General features: G+C 45.4%; 1 protein-coding gene across 1 annotated transcript in view; it reads left to right on the forward strand.

The window, feature by feature from the left end:
• Nucleotides 1–16,425, forward strand: part of CRYAB (crystallin alpha B) — a 56,948-nt gene extending 40,523 nt beyond the window's left edge. Inside the window, exon 3 of the mRNA XM_078683950.1 lies at nt 16,060–16,425. Coding sequence (XP_078540076.1) covers nt 16,060–16,263 — 204 coding nt within the window. The 3' untranslated portion in view covers nt 16,264–16,425. The remainder of the gene's footprint in view (nt 1–16,059) is intronic.
• Nucleotides 16,426–19,268: the final 2,843 nt, after the last annotated feature.

Here is a 19,268-nt window from a genome sequence, read left to right on the forward strand (position 1 = left end):
CGGGAGCGGGGAGGGGAGCTGGATTGGGCCGGTCGCGCTGGTGGGGGAGGGGCCGCAGGGGCAGCAGCGGCGGGGAAAGGTAAAGGGAGGAAAGAAGGGATAAAGAAAAAAGGGAAAATAAGCAGAAATAAGGCACAAAAGAGCAGAGATGCAGAAAAGAGCAGAAAGGTGAAAGATAGAAAGGGTAGAAAAACGAGTGAAAAAACGAGTGAAGGAGCAGAGGGAGAGAAAGGGAAAATGGGCAGAAATAAGGCACAAAAGAGCAGAGGTGCAGAAAGGTGAAAGATAGAAAGGGTAGAAAAACGAGTGAAAACGAGTGAAGGAACAGAGGGAGAGAAAGGGAAAATGGGCAGAAATAAGGCACAAAAGAGCAGAGATGCAGAAAGGTGCAGAAAGGTGAAAGATAGAAAGGGTAGAAAAACGAGTGAAGGAGCAGAGTGAGAGAAAGGAGACAGATGTCCACTGGACCACCAGGGATGAGGCGCAGGGAAACCTGCGGGTGGAGGAGGGCCTCGATCACCAACACTCAAGAGTGCTGGGGCAGGGGCACCTCACTTAATGGTGGAGCTGCGAGGGTGGGAGATCAGTTTCACTGACAATGAGCAAATAGAAAGTAAGAGACATAGGGCCTGATTTAGAGTTTGGCAGATGGGTTACTCCATCACAAATGTGACAGATACCCCATCTGACCTATTACAAACACATTACATATAATAGTAGTTCCAAGAAGGTGTCTTTATAGTCTTTATCTGGGCCTGCCCACTTTTTTGACTCAGAGGCTGCAGATTGTGCAGCATTCTGCAACAATATTGATTCTGAGAATACCGCCTAGTTAATCAATCTTGACTCACTTGAAACGCCACCATTGGCTGTCAACAGCCAATCGTATCAAACTCAAGGCGCTTACTTTTGTATTCAGAGCCTTGACTGGTCAGGGCTCCCTGAACATAAGGGCAAGGCTCCGGCCTTACCAGCAGCTTAGACCCCTATGAACGAATAATTTCATACATTTGCAAGTCCCCAGGATCCTTAATATTTCTTACTGGCATACTCTGTAATTCACTTTCCATCAACTTACACGTGAATCCTTCTGAGCCCATCTTTGAAAGAGGTTAAGAAACTCTACTTTTTGAGGAGGCCTAAGATCATCCTGCTCTTAACCTTCGCAGTTCATCTTCGCTGCTAGCGCCGGTGCGCTTACTCTGAAGCAGCTATGCACTGTAGAAATGCAATTGAATGATTGAAGCAGGTGGACAGGATATCCGTCACATTTGTGATGGAGTACTTTTCCCCCAAACTGTAAATCAGGCCCAGAGTGAGGACAGCAAGAGAAACTGCGATGGATCACTATCCGTCACATTTGTGATGGAGTACTTGTCCCCCAAACTGTAAATTAGGCCCAGAGTGAGGACAGAAAGAGAAACTGCGATGGATCAAATATTGGGGGAGATTGAAAGAAATAGGAAGCAAGAAAGACAGGGAGAAGAAAGAAAGAGGGATTGAAATAAGATAGAAAAAGACAGTCAGATAGACTGCCAAGTTTCCAGTATGCTTGTGTGTGACACTTGCATGTTGCAGTGGGATTATGTGTGACACTTTGAGTGACACTTAGAAACAAATGTAAGCATTGACCCAAGCAGAAACATTTCATCCACCAGTAGCAAAAATGTCCCCAAGAGGTAAAGTCAGTCCCCTGTAACATGGGTCTTTCCCTAACAGAATCAGGAATTATCTATCACAGCACACAAAATAACTGCACTGCTGCCTCTCATAGCATCAGGAGCAATCACTGCCAGAAATATATCCCTGAAGGCCACCAGCCACCATCATCTGACTTGTAAAACGGAAGGCACAGCTTTCCAAAGGCTCCTAGACCTCGAATTGCTCTACGGTCATTAGCGACCTCCTTAGGGGTCCTTCCTACACAGAAAGGGAATATGTGATGTTACATCGCAAGCGCTACAACGCATGCGATTACAATGACTGTGTTGTTACAACGCAAGCCATTACATTGCAAGTTGATTCTGCGAATTGCTGTAGGGGGCTCACTGGACTTAGGAATAGTATAATTTACTATTCCAACTCCAGTGTGTGCAACAATAGGGAAGGTGTTGGAATAATAAATTATACTATTCCTTAGTTTAACGCGCCCCCTACAGCAAGTCGTAGAAATGACTTGCTATGTAATGGCTTGCGTTGTAACAACGCTGTTGTTGTAATGACCGCGTTGTAATCGCATGCGTTGTAGCGCATGCAATGTAAACTCCGTTCCCCTATGAGGCCATACAAAGCCATGCATAGTGGCTTTATGTGGCCGCATAGATATGACTTTGTGATTAGTGCCACTGGAGTGTCACAAAAAGTAACTCTCTAGCGGCCCAAGGGGCTCGTAAATATGGCCCCCAATGTGCAAAGTGATGTTGACTAGAAGCCATGTTTGGTGCTGGCTGAATGTGCAAAACATGCTCAACCTCACTCACTTGATACTATTGAGAAGTTTGCTGACCTCCTTACCATCACCTGCTGTTAAGGTGCTTCTACACTGCGCAGTCACCCATGGCCTTCCTGTTCGATCAGCTGAGTTTCACATCTCAGGACTCTGGCTATCTTTCCATTATAGAGTGCTGGCTTGGTGAGAGAGGGGGTCAGACAGAGGCATCTTCAAGCAGCAAAGTAGGCATTCTGCAGTTTTGCCTGAGCACAGAGTAGGTCTATGTCATGGAAAAGCTATCAGAAAGGGACTTTGGGGCCCGAGCAGGGCCCCTGTCCCCTGAGAGCCTCCACTATGTGGTATGGGGAGCACCCCCCAAACATCCATGCACCGTGTGCCATTCATCACATGGTGCCAAGCCCACGGTGCATTGATGTTTGCAAACTTGCCTTTTACTACTGCAACTTGTGCTGTGGCCCTTTTCCAGGCCACAGTACAAGCTGCAATAGTAAAAGGCATGTTTCCAACCGCATACACATTGGTCTAATCATGATATGGAACCACCGACTACTTGTCGGCCAGTCTCCATCCTGCTACAATGACGGTCGGACTCGCGTCCTACCGCCATTGTAATGAAGCCCTTTATGTGACACTTGGATTTTCACAATCCCAATGACTTTGGTGATGGTAGCAGCATTCCCACTCTGAAAATTGTTCAACTGCATTGTGCAGTTGAGGCTCTAAGGCACCAAACACAACTAGTGGAGTAACAAAACTTGATGGGTCCCCCTGCAAAGTACACGGAGGGGGCCCCCCATGCTCCAGACCCTGTCAGGAGCTCTGAGACAAAGGACCTGCCATCCATGCACAGTGCTGGAGGGGGGCCCTGGAGCTAGGGACAACATTTGCACAGCAGGGGCTAACGTTACGCGACTGCACACAACCCAGTGTGAGCAGTCGCTCTACTATTGCACAGAGGAGGCTCATTAAAAGATCAACCCGCAAATCAGTGCCAGGAGGAATTCGGAAGCTAAGGAGAAAAGACATGTGCCAAGAAACAGAAAGTGGCTAGAATTTTGTTTACAGCAGCAGAGGGTGGGGACATTATTCCAAGTGAAAGAGAGATTAAAAAGAACAGCTGTGATGTGGGTTCAAAATTTACATCCAGTCCTTTTCACTCTGGCAGCGGGGCAGTAGAGTAGCAGCCCTTCTTGCAGAGCTGCACAGCTGCCCTTTTGAGTCTCCCACAGGTCCAGAGGTGTACTGAAGAGTTGGGTCTGAGGGTCCATTATTTAAACGTTGTGCCCACGTTGAAGTAGGAGAAGGTTCTGGCGGTTTACACCCTAGAGGTGCCTGGAAATTCATGCCTCACTGCCCTAGCCCCATCTTTTCTGGAGTCACAAAAGACTAGCGCCAAACCCTTTGTGAGTGTGCCCAGGCAGTTCCTTTGTGATGTGCAAGTGTGGTAGGTGGCAGCTCCTTCACCTCTTCAAGTCAGATATGGCCCATCTTGCCAACACCTATTTTCCTTTGGTTCGCTGTTAAGGAGCAACACACGAAGACCAACTGCCAGCTACATCTAGTCATGTGACTCAGAATACAGGCTGTAGGCACCAAATGGTTAGGTCAAAAAAATGCCAACTTTCTAAAAGTAGATAAACAGGGGGGGATAGGCCCAATAGACCGGAACCAGGTAGGGCCTTCTTAAACAGTATCAACAGTAATAACCTGGTATCCTTGTCACTTATATTTCAATTATTTGAGAAAAAACCACGCTATATTCTGTTCGTGATTGGGTTATTTAATCACCCAGTTTTTTAAAAAAATGAATTTTTTTTAAAGATAAAAGGAATCTGATCTCCCCAGAACTACACATACAGTTTACACACATTTATCACATACATTAATACTTTGCAATACTCACATTCATATATGCAAACAACTGAATTCATATCAATTAATGAGATTTTAACAATACTATACACAGTACATTTTAACAATACTATGCACAGTACAACCACATTAAGGAACAAAAACCAATGTGGAGCAAAGATTATGCTCTTTATAATTCAATCCAATTGAGCAACAAGTTCATTTTAAATTTTTCAGTGTTACGTCTTTCTAAAGTGTCATTCATATATTATTTATATAGGCGCTTTAGTTTGACTCAGCGGAACTCTCGCTGTACCGACGCGTTTCAAGCCGCACTGTTGCCTTTGTGGGCTCTCATCAGGGCATCTTAATTTCCAACATTGTGCTTATCTGCCAATGCGGTAAAGCTTTTTTTAGGATATTAGGGCTCCTTGACAGCTTTCTCAACTTGTTTGAAGGTGGACCTGCACTTCCGATTGTTGTGCGACTTATTGGCTTCCTCTCGTTGTTACCAGGACATTCTTTCGGCGTGTTGCTAGATCACCGCCTACTTGCGTGTACCGGCCGGTCTTAACTGTCACGTTTCCTTACAGTGTTTCCTGGCCCCCTTCACTGTTTGCTCGCTCGACACGTTTCCTCAATGTGCAAGTAGGCGGTGATCTAGCAACACGCCGAAAGAATGTCCTGGTAACAACGAGAGGAAGCCAATGAGTCGCACAACAATCGGAAGTGCAGGTCCACCTTCAAACAAGTTGAGAAAGCTGTCATGGAGCCCTAATATCCAAAAAAAAGCTTTACCGCATTGGCATATAAGCACAATGTTGGAAAGAAGGGAAATAGGCCGGAGGTTGTCCAGCCTGTCCCAACTGAGGTTAGGTTTTTTTTTGAGCGGGAGCACAATCGCTTGCTTCCACTTTTTGGGTACGGTACCGGTCCTGAAAGAAAGATCCAGAACATCTCTGATGAAAGGCTCAAGAATTTCCATACTCCCTCCAAGAAGTTTCGGTGAGGCCGGATCACGGGGGGACCCTGACTTGATAGAGCGGCAGATCTGCTGAAGCTCATTAGAGGGTGGAGTGATAAAGTTGCCTAACCTATTTGCGCCCTCATCAAATGGTGAGTTTTCACTAAACTCTGTTGCCTTCTCCTTTCCCCCTGTGAAGGCGGAATAGATAGTGGCCACTTTGTCAGAGAAGTAGGTGGCAATGCGGTTACAGGACTCCACTGAAGCCAAGGAAGGATCAACAGATGAGCTGCATAGAGAAATTTCTTTATAGATTTTAAATAGCTCCTTAGTGGAGTTATGAGCTTCTCCAATCCTATCGGATAAATAGTTAGTTTTGGCGCGCCTGATTAGATTATGATATTCCCTGCGTTTGCCCATATATCTCAATTTAGCTTGATCAAGATAGACCACCCTCCATTGCCTTTCTAATTGCTTACATTCAGTTTTAGCTAGGCGAAGTTCTGCACTAAACCAAGGGGCAGATTTGTGAGGTCTGCTCCAAGGTTTCTTATGGCAGAGAGGGGTTATGTTGTCCAAGGCATTAGTAATGCGATCATCAAGTCTATCGGATGCTGTGACAGCATCCTCCCCTCCTGGTCTGCCACCGTTGGTGAGGGCAGAGTCGAACTTAGCTTTGGAGAACGCAGTCCATTTGCTACTCAGGTATTTAGTGTTGGAAGACTTTTGGGCAGTATTGGCAGGGATAGCTATTATAAAAGGTACTAAAAAGTGGTCTGACCAGGGGACAGGAACTGGAGACTGAACTTCTACACCTGCCCAGTTGGAAAAAATGGGATCCAACAAGTGGCCCTTAAGCTGGGTAGGGGCTTTTGATCCAATGGATAATTGGAAGGATTGAAGTTGCTGGTAGAAGTCAGTAATTCCTTCGTCTGCTAGATTGTCCAAATGGATGTTAAGATCACCCAAAAGCAGAAACTTATCCCTACGCAGGGCCGTCTCCGTAATGCCTTCAGTCAAGCTGGTGATGAACTGGGTAGAGGGGCCAGGTGGGCAATATATCAATAGGCCATTCACCGTATTCCCCCTATTAACCTTAATGGAGAAAGCTCCTATCTCGCTGTCAGCGATAGCTAGAGGTTCGAGTTGGCAGCTCAATGGCTGTTTAGATATTATCCCTATCCCCCCACCTCTACCTACAGATCTGTTCAGATGAACCAGAGTGTAGTCAGCAGGAAGAGAGGCAACTATGTCCGGCTCTGAATTGGAATCAAGCCAGGTCTCCGTGAGAAACAGTGGATCGAGTTTCATGTCTGAAAGCAGGTCATAAATATCAAGACTATGTTTCCTCATGGATCTGGTATTGAGTAGCCCACACGTAAGCCTAGTATGCTCAGCCCTGGCAGGAGGTCTAATCTTCCAGTTGTACTGACACACCTTACAGCTGATGGTGTCTTCCACGTTCAAACTGTGGAGACAGGCTTTGGCATAATCGGGACATAGGTCATGGAGTTGTTGAGCACTCCAGCATATCATAGTCCCATTTTGGCCAGGGGTCGTAGCCCCTGTCCCCGGCCGGCCGCGGACGGGCGCAGACGGACTTCCCTTTGGCGCGCCCGCTGCGCCCGTCCGCTGCGCCCCTGGTGTAAAAGCTCCATTTTGTACTGGCGAGGGCGTGAGGTGGGGAGGGCTTAGAACTAATCTGCTATCCCTCACCTTGCTCCTCACCCAAGATGGCGGGACCCTATCCAGCGCTTACTCGGCTGCAAGGGGGAGGTCCTGGCAAGACTCACGAGCAAAGTGGGCGGACCTGAGTCTGCAGCAAGGGAGGAGACACGCTGTGTCTAGCGATAGGCAACAAGTGAGTTTAAAAGGTTTAAAAGCAATTTCGGCGCTACCTAAAGATACAATTTTCGTAAGGTTTAAAAAAAAAATACACAGTTCCAACAAAAGGTCTCGCACAGCAAGTCCCGGCTTTTCGCCTCAGGACGTGAACAATCACATACCTCTCACAATAGTACTCATTGGGGGGGCATGGGCTGTGGGGCTTTTGTACTGGCAGGGCGTGAGGTGGGGAGGGGCTTAGCACTAATCTGCTATCCCTCACCTTGCTCCTCACCCAAGATGGCGGGACCCTATCCAGCGCTTACTCGGCTGCAAGGGGGAGGTCCTGGCAAGACTCACGAGCAAAGTGGGCCGACCTGAGTCTGCAGCAAGGGAGGAGACACGCTGTGTCTAGCGATAGGCAACAAGTGAGTTTAATAGGTTTAAATACAATTTCGGCGCTACATAAAGATACAATTTTCGTAAGGTTTAAATCAAAAATACACAGTTCCAACAAAAGGTCTCGCACAGCAAGTCCCGGCTTTTCGCCTCAGGACGTGAACAATCACAATAGTACTCATTGGGGGGGCATGGGCTGTGGGGCTTTTGTACTGGCCAGGGCGTGAGGTGGGGAGGGGCTTAGCACTAATCTGCTATCCCTCACCTTGCTCCTCACCCAAGATGGCGGGACCCTATCCAGCGCTTACTCGGCTGCAAGGGGGAGGTCCTGGCAAGACTCACGAGCAAAGTTGGCGGACCTGAGTCTGCAGCAAGGGAGGAGACACGCTGTGTCTAGCGATAGGCAACAAGTCAGTTTAAAAGGCTTAAAAGCAATTTCGGCGCTACATAAAGATACAATTTTCGTAAGGTTTAAATCAAAATACACAGTTCCAACCAAAGGTCTCGCACAGCAAGTCCTGGCTTTTCGCCTCAGGACGTGAACAATCACATACCTCTCACAATAGTACTCTAAAACTACGTGTACTTCCTGAAAGGAGGAGAGAAGAAACAAAGAGAACAAACTCTACAATATAATTGTTGGACTCTTTTATGTGTTTTTTCTGTTTTAATCTTTTTTGACAAGTGTTGCATTGAGTGTGCATTATTTTTAGTAGAGCCTTTTAAATGCTCTGTGTTGTATTTCTCATGAGAGTTTTACTGTCTGTAAATAATGTAGTACCGAGTAAACTCTCTCCACAGAGTAAACACTGTTTACAATACCCACTTTCCTTCTTATATCAACTTCATTTCTAAATTTCTCAGTGACTGTGAGAGGGGTTTGATACAGATAAAAGCTGTCCATAGTATGGCATTCATTATGGAACAGACATTGAGTATCTTCAGGAACTTGGCTTTCTCAGAACAATTTTATTCAGATTTAACACCATGTGCAATACAGGAATTCCATATATGTATGGTTGATTGTTACTGTGAACTAGGCTACCTATGAAGTGTATGGCATAGTGTCAATGTTGCACGTAACACATGCTTTCTACACGCAAGGGAGTTGTATCTGTGATGGCATTAATGATGCTTCATATTTTTCTGAGCTATTTTGTACTTTCTTTCAGCCCTCTAATGCCATACAAGTTTATAAAGCAATATGTGCAAAAGAAGCTTGGAGGATATCATCAAGGATGTCATTTGAGATGTCATGAGTGATATCACAAATTATGTCATAGAACATGTCATAAGTGATGTAATATGTGATGTCATAAGCAGTGCATGGCGAGAGTGCTAGTTATAGATAGCTCTGCTAACTATAACTTATGAATTTGTGTTGGTTTTTTTCATTCAAGATTTTAATGTCGCCCCATATTGAAAGCAGCACTGGGAGTGGGTTCCCCAGGGTCTATAATGGCTTAGGGAGGGGGGCTTCTCACTCTCTCCCCTTAAATAAACAATACTGTCCGGGGGGAGCTCTGAGGATTAAGGCCCTGGTTGCTTTTTTCTTTTGTGTGCCAGCAGGAATCCTGCTGGATTTCTGCAAAAATTACAGATTTGTTTTAACTTTGGCCCCAGGGGGTGTCTCTATGCCCTCCCCCCACAGGGCCTATGCGGGGCAGCATATCCTTACCCTGGCCCTTTTTATAATTTTTTTATTTACATTAGGATTGGGGACTAAGACCCTGAGTCCTGTCGGCAGCATTTTTCTCATGTTGCTGGCAGCCAATCACAGCGCTCGCACCCGCAGCAGCAAGATGGCACAAGGGGAAAAAGGCTCCCTGGGTCAATCAGAGTGCTCTATTTTTTAAATGGTTCTCCGGCAAAACTTCTTTGAGCCACTTGCGAACCCAACCATCCAGAAACCTATTTATTTTTTTAACCATAATTTCTCAAAAATTACTTTACGGATTTACACAAAATCACAAAAAGCACAATCTGAGTACCAAGATCTAGCTTCCAGCTAAATTTGGTGTAATTCCGTTCAGCAGTTTTTGCTGTAGCCCTGTCTAAAGAAGTCTTTGGAAAATGTATGGGGGGTTTGTGTTTTAGAACTCCCCTTTTTTCTGGCCCCACTTGACGAATGTCCCCAAAACTTACCATGTACAAACAAGTCAGAAAGTAACATCTTTTTGGAAAGTATCATGGGGATTTGTCTAACAGTGCCAAAGTTATTAGCAACACAAATAAGGCTTTTCCTATGGAAGAGCTGACCAAACTATACATAATAGACAGATAGACAGATAGATAGACAGACAGACAGACAGACAGACAGACAGACAGACAGACAGACAGACAGACAGACCGACAGACAGACAGACAGACAGATAGATAGATAGATAGATAGATAGATAGATAGATAGATAGATAGATAGATAGATAGATAGATAGATAGATAGATAGATAGATAGATAGATAGATAGATAGATAGATAGATAGATAGATAGATAGATAGATAGATAGATAGATAGATAGATAGATAGATAGATAGATAGATAGATAGATAGATAGATAGATAGATGGCAGGTTTGATATAGAAGTAAGGCTAAAGGTTTTAGTCATGCCTTTATGTCTGACCTGTTCCGATTTTTGCTTCTCAAAATCTGGTCATCCTACTATCAGGACAATTTAAAGTTTAAAGTACATGTCCAAAATTTGAATACACTGCACCCTGCCCTGTGGGCTGTTAAGGGCCTACCCTTGGGGTGTCTTATATGTATTAAAAAGGAAGGTTTAGCCATGGCAAAAGCTTATTTTGCCAGATCAAAATGGCCGCTTAAAAATGCACACAAAGGCTGCACTGGCAGGCCAGAGACATGTTTAAAAAGGCTACTTAAGTGGGTGACACAATAAGTGCTGCAGGCTCACAAGTAGCATTTAATTTGTCAGGCCCTGGGAACATGTAGTATCACTTTACTAGGGACTTTAAAGTAAAGTAAATATGCCAATTGGCAGAAGCAGTTTCACCATAGTTAAAAGAGAGAGCACAAGCACTTTAGAACTGACTGGCTGTGGTAAAGAGCACTGAGTCCTAAAGCCAGCAAACACGAATTCGGATAAAACAAGGGGGTGGAAGACAAAAACTGGGGGGAACCACACCAAGGATGTCAGGTCCAACATTTCCTTTTGATAAAATGAACGCTACATGACTTCCAGGTGATGCTGGTTAATATGCTCTAAATTTTGACTCACTAGAGTTCTTTGATGAAAGATACACTCTGTGCTGTAAATACAAACCCACTATTTTAGTTAATTTAGTATGGGTTGATGATGTTAATCTTTCTCTGAATACTAAACTTGATAGATCTCAATTGCCTGATACACAGTCCTGTGGAGTGACGCACACCTTAATGCAAATGACAGATATGTTGGATCTTGTGGACATGTGGAGGATCCATATTGAAACGCAGAGGACCTATGTATTCTATTTAGCAGCACATGATCTTTACTCCTGTATCAACTATTGGCTTTTCAGTGGCCCAGTAGCATTCCTGACTACTAGTGTTGATTATTTTTAGAGAACCCTTTCTCATCACTTCCCTATGTCTTTGAACCTCGACATCCCAACTCGAAGTTCTCCTCCAGGACTATCCCTGATGCAGTGTTTAGGGAAGATCTACATTTCAAATTGAACAATACTTCAAAATAAACAGTGATTTGGTCCCAAGTCTACTCACGGTCTGTAAGGCCTTTAAATCCTACATAAGAGGTATGACCATATCTAATCACTCAGGGGTCCTCATATCCTTCAGAACTACACTGCAACAGCTAGATGCTAAGATATCATCCCTAGCGGGCATGCATGTTGACACAATTAACACCAGTACATTGGCTGAAATCAACAAACTATTAATGGCTCATGAATATTTGCAGACAAGAGCAAATACACACTAGCCAAGTGCTATGGTGAGGGAGAAAGACCTGATTGGTCAAGTCATCCCCCTCAAGAAAGAGCTATATACATCCCCACTACCTGCTCACCCTTAGACACTAAATCACACAAATATGGGGAAATCCTAGCAACCTTTGTAATGATCTATTCTGAATGATATGTCTCTAAATTATCCATACCATTAAACTCATTGAATATTACTTAGATGAGGTGGCCCTGGCCTGGGTTGATGAGGACATTAGACTCCTTATAGTAGAGGGATTGACAATAAATCAACGATGGACATTATTTTCTGTGGTAAAGCCTCGGGGGCTGCAGGCCCAACAGCCGAGTTTTACAAGGCTTAGAAAAGGCAATTTTGCTCTACAACTGCTAGATATGTGCCCCAAAGCTCTTGAGGGAGGATTCTCCCCCACTGATGTTATGCTAAAGCCTCAGAAAGATGAGGAACAATGTTAACCTTAACATCCACTCTCTCTTCTTAATTTGGATGATAAAATACCAGCTAAAATAACAGTAAACAGGTTGATGGGACTGATGAATAAACTAGTCTTGTCGGACCAGTCTGGATTGGCACACAGCATGTCTATACCCAAAATCTTAATGTTTTCTTCTCACTGATCATCTAGAAACACCCAGATGTCCACGCCACTTCTGTGTCTCTTGCTGCCAAAAAGGCCAGTGATTCACTCAAATGGCCTTTCCTGTTAATGATACTAGCAGTCAGTGTATCAGAAGATGCCTAACTTCCATTATCAAACTTTTTTTATGTCAATTTGACTTGTCGGATCTAAGTTAATGGATACCTTTCTCGTCCTGTCCCGATCTACTGGTGAACCAGACAGGGATGAGCTCTTTCACTTATACTTATCGCTTTACGGGAGAAACATTGCGATAGCATTCGCCATATTGGGCATGTATGTGGCCATATGTGCACACATGCACATTTCATGGGTGCAACAGGGTGTCCTTTTGACACCCTCGCACCCTTGAAATTGCATTCTCAATTTGCAATTCTCTAATTGAGAATCGCAAATTGAGAAAAGTCTTCCCATTCATTCCTATGGGCCGCTAGGCCCATAGGAATGAATGGGGAGGTATTCCTTAATTGCAATTCGCAATTTGCAATTCGCAATTAAGGAATATGTAGGATTTGCAAAATTATTTGCAAATCCTACATACATAGAGTTTTGCGATTCTCAAATAACGATTCACAAAAAAATGCAATTTGAGAATCGCAAAATAAGAGTTTGATACATATGGCCAAATTTACTTCTTGTGCCTAACAAAAAAAATGATCGTGTCCATCTGTAACAAAACTGGTGCTCACTATTGTGGTGATTCCTAAATCTCAGCCCCCCTCTGCTCACTGCTCTGATTACCGCCCTATTCCCTTATCAACCTGGGGCTCAAAATATTTGCTTTAGTTTTAGCACAGCGCATACGCCCTCACCTGAGTACATTGGTCCAGATGGATCAATGCAGCTTTACTCCCGCCAGGCTCTACCTTGCTCTAGCACACCGACAACGACTGACTCCCTATCTCTCTTTGCTCCTTGTGGATTTCGAGAAAGCATTTGATTCCGTGGACTGGCGGAATCTGGAGTCAATGTTGTCAGAGATGGGCTTTAGGGCCCCCTTTCGTAATCTGGTCAAGGCTCTTGACTGTAAGCCGCGGGCCCAGGTGATGGTTAATTGAGCCCTCTCACGCCCCTTCCCCATTGGGAGAGGCATGAGGCAAGGTTGCCCCCTCTCGCCCCTCCTTTTCGCGTTAGCGATGGAGCCCTTTGCCTCTCTCATTCGCGCGGACCCGCTACTCACGGGGTGGCAATGGCCTGGTATGGCGGAAGACAAGATTGCTCTCTACGCCGATGATGTCCTGATTTTTCTATCGGACCCAGCCCGCTAGTGGCCTCGATGTCTCTGAGCCCTACAACTCTTTGAGCGTGTTTCTGGTCTCAGATTGAACGCGGCCAAGTTTGTCCTGGTCCCCCTTCATCTGTCAAGAGAGGGTTTTGACTGGCAGTCCTCGATCCCTCGTCGGCAGCAGTCATTCAAGTACTTGGGGATCTGGGTGACGCTCCTTCCTGATCTCGCCTGGTCTCTCAACGTCAGCCCTTTGGTGAAACGTGTTCGCGCTGATCTCCTTTGACGGCAAACATTGCCACTGAATCTTATGGGCAGGATCGCTCTTTTTGAGTAGATGGTCCTGCCCCGTTTCCTCTATATGCTCCAAAACACGCCCTTGCCTTCTCACGGTCCTAGTTCCGAGAAATAGATGGCTTGGCCACCAAATTCCTGTGGGGGGGTCGGAGGCCGAGACTGGCCCTCAATCAGTGCAGGATTCTGCCCTTTGAAGGGGGGCTGGGAATAACAAACCTACATCTCTATTATCTGGCGACCAGGCTTCTTACGGTTCATGATTGGTTCAATGGTGGCTGGGCGGATCCGGCCTACCATCTGGAGTTGCACGCCCTGGGTTTCTCCGGTATTCAAGGAATGCTCTACGGGACTGCTATCTCCTGCACTCTGCCGGAAGGGGTGTTTTTGGCCTGGTGTGACGCCCTGCGCCACACCTACTAGTCAGGCAGATTAACCCAATAGACCCCCCTGTGGTGCAGAACACAGCTCAAAGACGTTGCCACTTTCTCTGGCTTTAGAGCCTGGGACCTCATTGGAATTTCTCAGCAGGTGGATGTCTGGAGCGGGAGTCACATTCGCGAATTCTCAGACCTGCAGACCCAGTTCTCCCTCCACGCCTCTCAGTTCTACCGCTTTCTTCAGCTGCGCCATGGACTCCACATGCACATCTCAGAGCGGACCTCCGTGCCCAAATATAGCCCACCCGAAGCACAGGTTATGACTGGCAATTTGGGGAAAGGGGGGATTTCCCGCATTTATCGTTCCCTCACAAATAACACCCCCAATTCCCTCTCCTCTGTCCAGGATAAGTGGGAGGGTTGGATTGGTCCTTTAGATGACGCTGATTGGAGGGATGCGCTGATGGCCCCTAAAATAGTTACAGCTTCAGCGCGGCTCCGATTAGTTCAAATATACTATTTACACGCGGCCTACCTCACGCCATTGCGGCTTCATCGCTCTGGGCTCTGACCTGATGCTTCTTTTCCCCGCTGTCACTGCCCCCAAGCAGATTTTTATCACATGGTATGGCTCTGTCCCGCTATTACGCATTACTGGGAGCTAGTGACTGCGGAACTTACTGAGGTCCTGGGCTGGGACGTCCCGCTGAACCCGATGACCATACTGTTGGGTGTTACTGATGGTTTGGACGGGAACAGGGCAGAGAAGTTTTGTCTCACCATGGCTCTGATGGTATCTAAACGAGGTATCGCAGCCCTTTGGTTGGATCCGTTGGCCCCTGCCATAACAAGGTGGCGCAGAGGGGTGGACCGGTGCGCAGTGCAGGAGCACCCAATGTATGCTGTCTGCGGCTGCCCTAAAATTTTTAGATTGTGGGGTAAATGGGTTGGGGTGTTAGAAGACTGAACATCCGTAGCTTCCCTATGGACATGGTATGGACATTGTCGCTTGATATTACTAGTCGGACACATGTCTGTGGGGGCATTACTCCCCCCGGTTTTATCTGTCACTGTTTTGTACTGCTCACTGTGCGAAAAGCTGGCTGTGTGTTATTGCTGCATATGTGTTCATTTAAAATCAATAAAAATTGATTATCAAAAAAACAAAACTGGTGCTCATGTAAAGCACCCTGATATCTTCGGGTCTAGTTCGCATTATATAAAACTCTATTTATATATTTTTTTAAAGTGAAATACAGAGCAGTTTTGAAGCAGCAACTCTGTATTTCACTGTGCGAGCATCAACCTGCCTGCAATTTTAAGAGGGGTGAGAGATCCTCTTGCGGGCAGGTGCAGTGAGTGACTTCCCCTGCTTGCAATGAGATATCTAGGCGATCCAAAGGACCCCCTTCATCTCCTCCATAGGGCTGCCATCAGGGGGCGCGCTCAAAGTGCACCACCTTTTAGGTGGCGCACTGTCAGCGTGGGTCATGACAGCTTCTTTACGTTTGCACCGTCTTTAAGACAACATACAGGCGCAGACGCAAAGAGACTCCCTCTTTTGCGTGAGCCACGCCCCCATGCAAATGAGAGAATGCCCTCTGATGATAGCTCTGGCGATATATATGCGCCAGCGCTATTTGTATTACAGAAGGGGCTGCACAAGCGTCTGCCTCCCCTTCTGTAATACCAATGTGCTCCAGGGGCGCACAATACAGGCCAACGCCCATTGCGCTCCCGGGGCAATTTGTATTATGCAGCCCCTGGTATGGACCTGGTATTCCTGGCACTATACTAGGCCCATCTGACATTAACAAATAGAAGACAATACAAATATCAAAAGTTGACATTTACTGAACAAGGGATCTATTGGCATTTGAAGACACAGTGGCTTCTTGTCAGATATGTATCCACTATTTGGGGCAATGCAACATTCCAAGAGATTTGATTAGACAATTTTTCCCTATGTTATCAATTGTGTACTAATAAGTTTACTGTTCTTTATTATTACAGTGCTTATAAGAAATAATAAGCTATACATGTGCACAAATGTACCTACAGTAATGCTAATAATCATGTTTTTCTGTTCAAGGACGAACATGGCTATGTTTCCAGACACTTTCACCGGAAGTACAAGGTTCCATTGGACGTGGATTCGCTGTTGATCACCTCTGCGCTGTCGTCAGATGGCGTGCTGACCGTGACGGGACCAAGGAAACTAGCCGATGTGCCTGAGCGCGTCATCCCAGTAACCCGCGAAGAGAAGCCGGCAGTGACTGGCTTCCCAAAGAAGTAGGGCAACGTTTCCATTCCGAGTCTTTTCAAGCTGGGGAGCACCTATCTGTGGAAAGGAGTGCTTGCACCACTAATGCCAGGCTGCATGTGTTCATGCACCATGTGCCCCTGCACAGGTTTTGAGTCCTGTTTACTAAACTCAATAAAGTATCAAATAAAACATTATCGTTTCTGACTGTGATTGTCTTACATTTGATGATGTACAGGCACTTGTAAAGCCCTCAATAAAACGACAACAGTCCAGAAAAGGAAATCATTTTTTTAAAAACAAATCATTTCAAAAGCGATTAAAAACCCGTGAGGAAATGCCACAATAGAGATATGTGTCCTAAAAAACCTGTGGAAATACTGGGGCATATTATCAAGGGGGTTTATCTCCGCTTTTTTGGCTTTAAAAGCCAAGAAAGCGGAGATAAAATTATCTCCCTATTACCTAGCTGTCGCTAACACCAGTTAGCGACAGCTAGTAGGAGATAGCGACCATCTTGGGCCCCGCTTTGCATGTCAGTGAAATTTATCAATGATTACATGCAAAGTGGGCGTGCCAAGATGCTAGCGACTGGAAACAGTCGCTAACATCGCTATCTCCTATTACCAACTTTTGGAGATATTCGCGCTAAATATCTCCAAAAGCTAACACCTGCCCCTGAGCAGTTCTTAGCCATGTTATCCAATGGTAGGTGGATAACATGGCTAAGAGCATTAGCTCAGTTATGCATGAATATCGCTGACTTTTCAGCGATATTAATGCATTTCGGCCGATTTTTATCGCTTAGGAGATAAACCTTGATAATAGCAAGGTTCCTAAGCAATAAAAATCGCCGCAGCTCGTCGATAAAAATATTGCCGCTAAGTCAACATAGCGATAATTATTGCTAGTTGTTGGTAATATGCCCCACTGTCTTTATGTGACTGAGGCAGATAGGTAAAACAGTGCCTTTGAAAAGACAGCAGACTTTTATATAAGGTGGGCTTCAAATTATCATATTGTAGTGTGTAATGGGCAAACATTTTCCATAGAGTATGGGGCTTATTTATGAGTGCCCTGCGTCACTTTTGCGCCACGTTACGCGGTGTATGCGTGACCCAGGGCTCTTATAAAGAATTATGAAGCCTCGCAAAGTGACCCTACTTGGTTTGAATGGCCTCATAAATCATGAGTAGGGCGACACAGTGCAAATTGCTACATCATCTTACTCTGCGCCCAAGAGGCGTTCCATGGGTGTCCCCACACATCACCCATGGAATTTGTAACCGCCCCAGATTTACAAAGTGATGTTAACTTGGGGAAGCGCCAAATCCCTATGCCCGAGGTGAGGTGTAACGAGAACAAATCATTGCATTTCTCCTCGTTTTAACATCTTTCCATGAGTGCTTTCATTCTGCTGCCCACACAGAAAGAGGTAAGCTCCTCTTTGGATTGTTTTTGTCCAGGAAGGCGCCCCTTTCTGCACAAAATCAATCCTGCCTGCAATCGAGGCATCCTTGCACTATTGTGTAAGGGTGCCTACATTGGCTCTTGGCTGCCGAAACAGCGCCAGTGCAGGCGGAAAGGACAGGAATGCACTGTATTGCTTAAATACGGTGCATTCCTGCCCTTTCACTATGGAGTTGGGCAGTGCAATAAGGTGCCTTGTTTAGCTGCCCTACGCCAAAATGCCATAAATGAGGCCTTAAATGTCTAATTTGGTGTTTTTTGGTGTTAGCTGGATGCAGCAGTTCAATAGCATGTTGTATATGTTTTGAAGGTTGTAAAGCACACAATCCATTTATCAATATGCCTTGAGTGGGCAAGCTCCATATTATTAAAAGACGTGGGGCATATTATCAAGACAGGCGATAATGGGCTTGATAATATGCTCTATGGAATTCCAATTGAAGCCCATGTTAGATATCCTTCACATTTAACATGGGCTTCAATTGGAATTCCATAGAGAATATATTCAAGGCCATTATCGCCGCTTTAGCAGCAGTTTTCTGCCGCTAAAGCGGCGATAATTGTATCGCCTGTCTTGATAATATGCCCCATGCTTTCTATGTTGATTGATTAGTCTAGTTTAAAATTACACACAAGACATATTATTTGAGGGAGAGCATGGCAGCCATTTTATGATTTTTTTGCTGCGAGGGCATTCCTTCTGTTAATCACCCTTTCCTGACTGGTGTAAAGTACGTCTAGGAAAAAAACATTCCAGGCACTGGTTTTCAGGTGTAGTGTTGAACCTGTCATGTGACTTTTGAAGGCTTCTTATTCTACCTGGGTGGAATTTTACTCAGTGCACAGTTCCTCTCTGTGGGAAGGGCAGTTGAATAGGCAAAAGTAAATGTTTTCTTTTTTGCTCTGCATTGAAAACATTTTACATTTTTATCTGGAAAAAACCTTGCATCTACACTCACTCTGAATCTGGGCGTGCTCTGTACCCTCCTCCAGCCCAAAGCTGGAGTAAATATCCAACAATTGTGAACATTCACTATCTTACATGTCTAACCACATTTTGGGGCTTATTTATAAGCTCCTTACGCCGCTGGTGCGTCACTTTTTGTGATGCTCCAGTGGCGCAGGAGCCTGCTTCATATTTTTTTGGCTTAGTGCTGCCTGGTAAATATTATTCCCTTTCACACAGTTTTTTGCATTAAAGGGGCATGAAATGGGTGTTGCGGCAAAATCCTTGGCTTTTTAACACTGCTGCAAATTTACAAGAAGTTGTAACTGTGAGGCAGCGCCAACAACTCACAACTCCCCAGGGGAGGCACAACGAAGATACATTATCCCCGCAACGCAGACAACCTTGCACCATGGTGCAAAGGTGCCTGTGTTGGTGCACAGCAGCCCATGTGCGGCAGAGCAGGGGAAAAGGGCAGGAATGAGCCGTATCTGATAGAAACGGCTCATTCCTGCCCTTTTGTTTTGCTGTACGGCTGAGCAGCAGGAAGGGCAGCTCCCACAAATCAAGATAAGGATACCAACTCAGGGTCTTATTTACAAGCCTGTTGCACCGGCGGTGA

The sequence above is a fragment of the Lissotriton helveticus genome, chromosome 3_1, assembly GCF_964261635.1.
Source record: "Lissotriton helveticus chromosome 3_1, aLisHel1.1, whole genome shotgun sequence".
Lineage (NCBI taxonomy): Eukaryota > Metazoa > Chordata > Amphibia > Caudata > Salamandridae > Lissotriton > Lissotriton helveticus.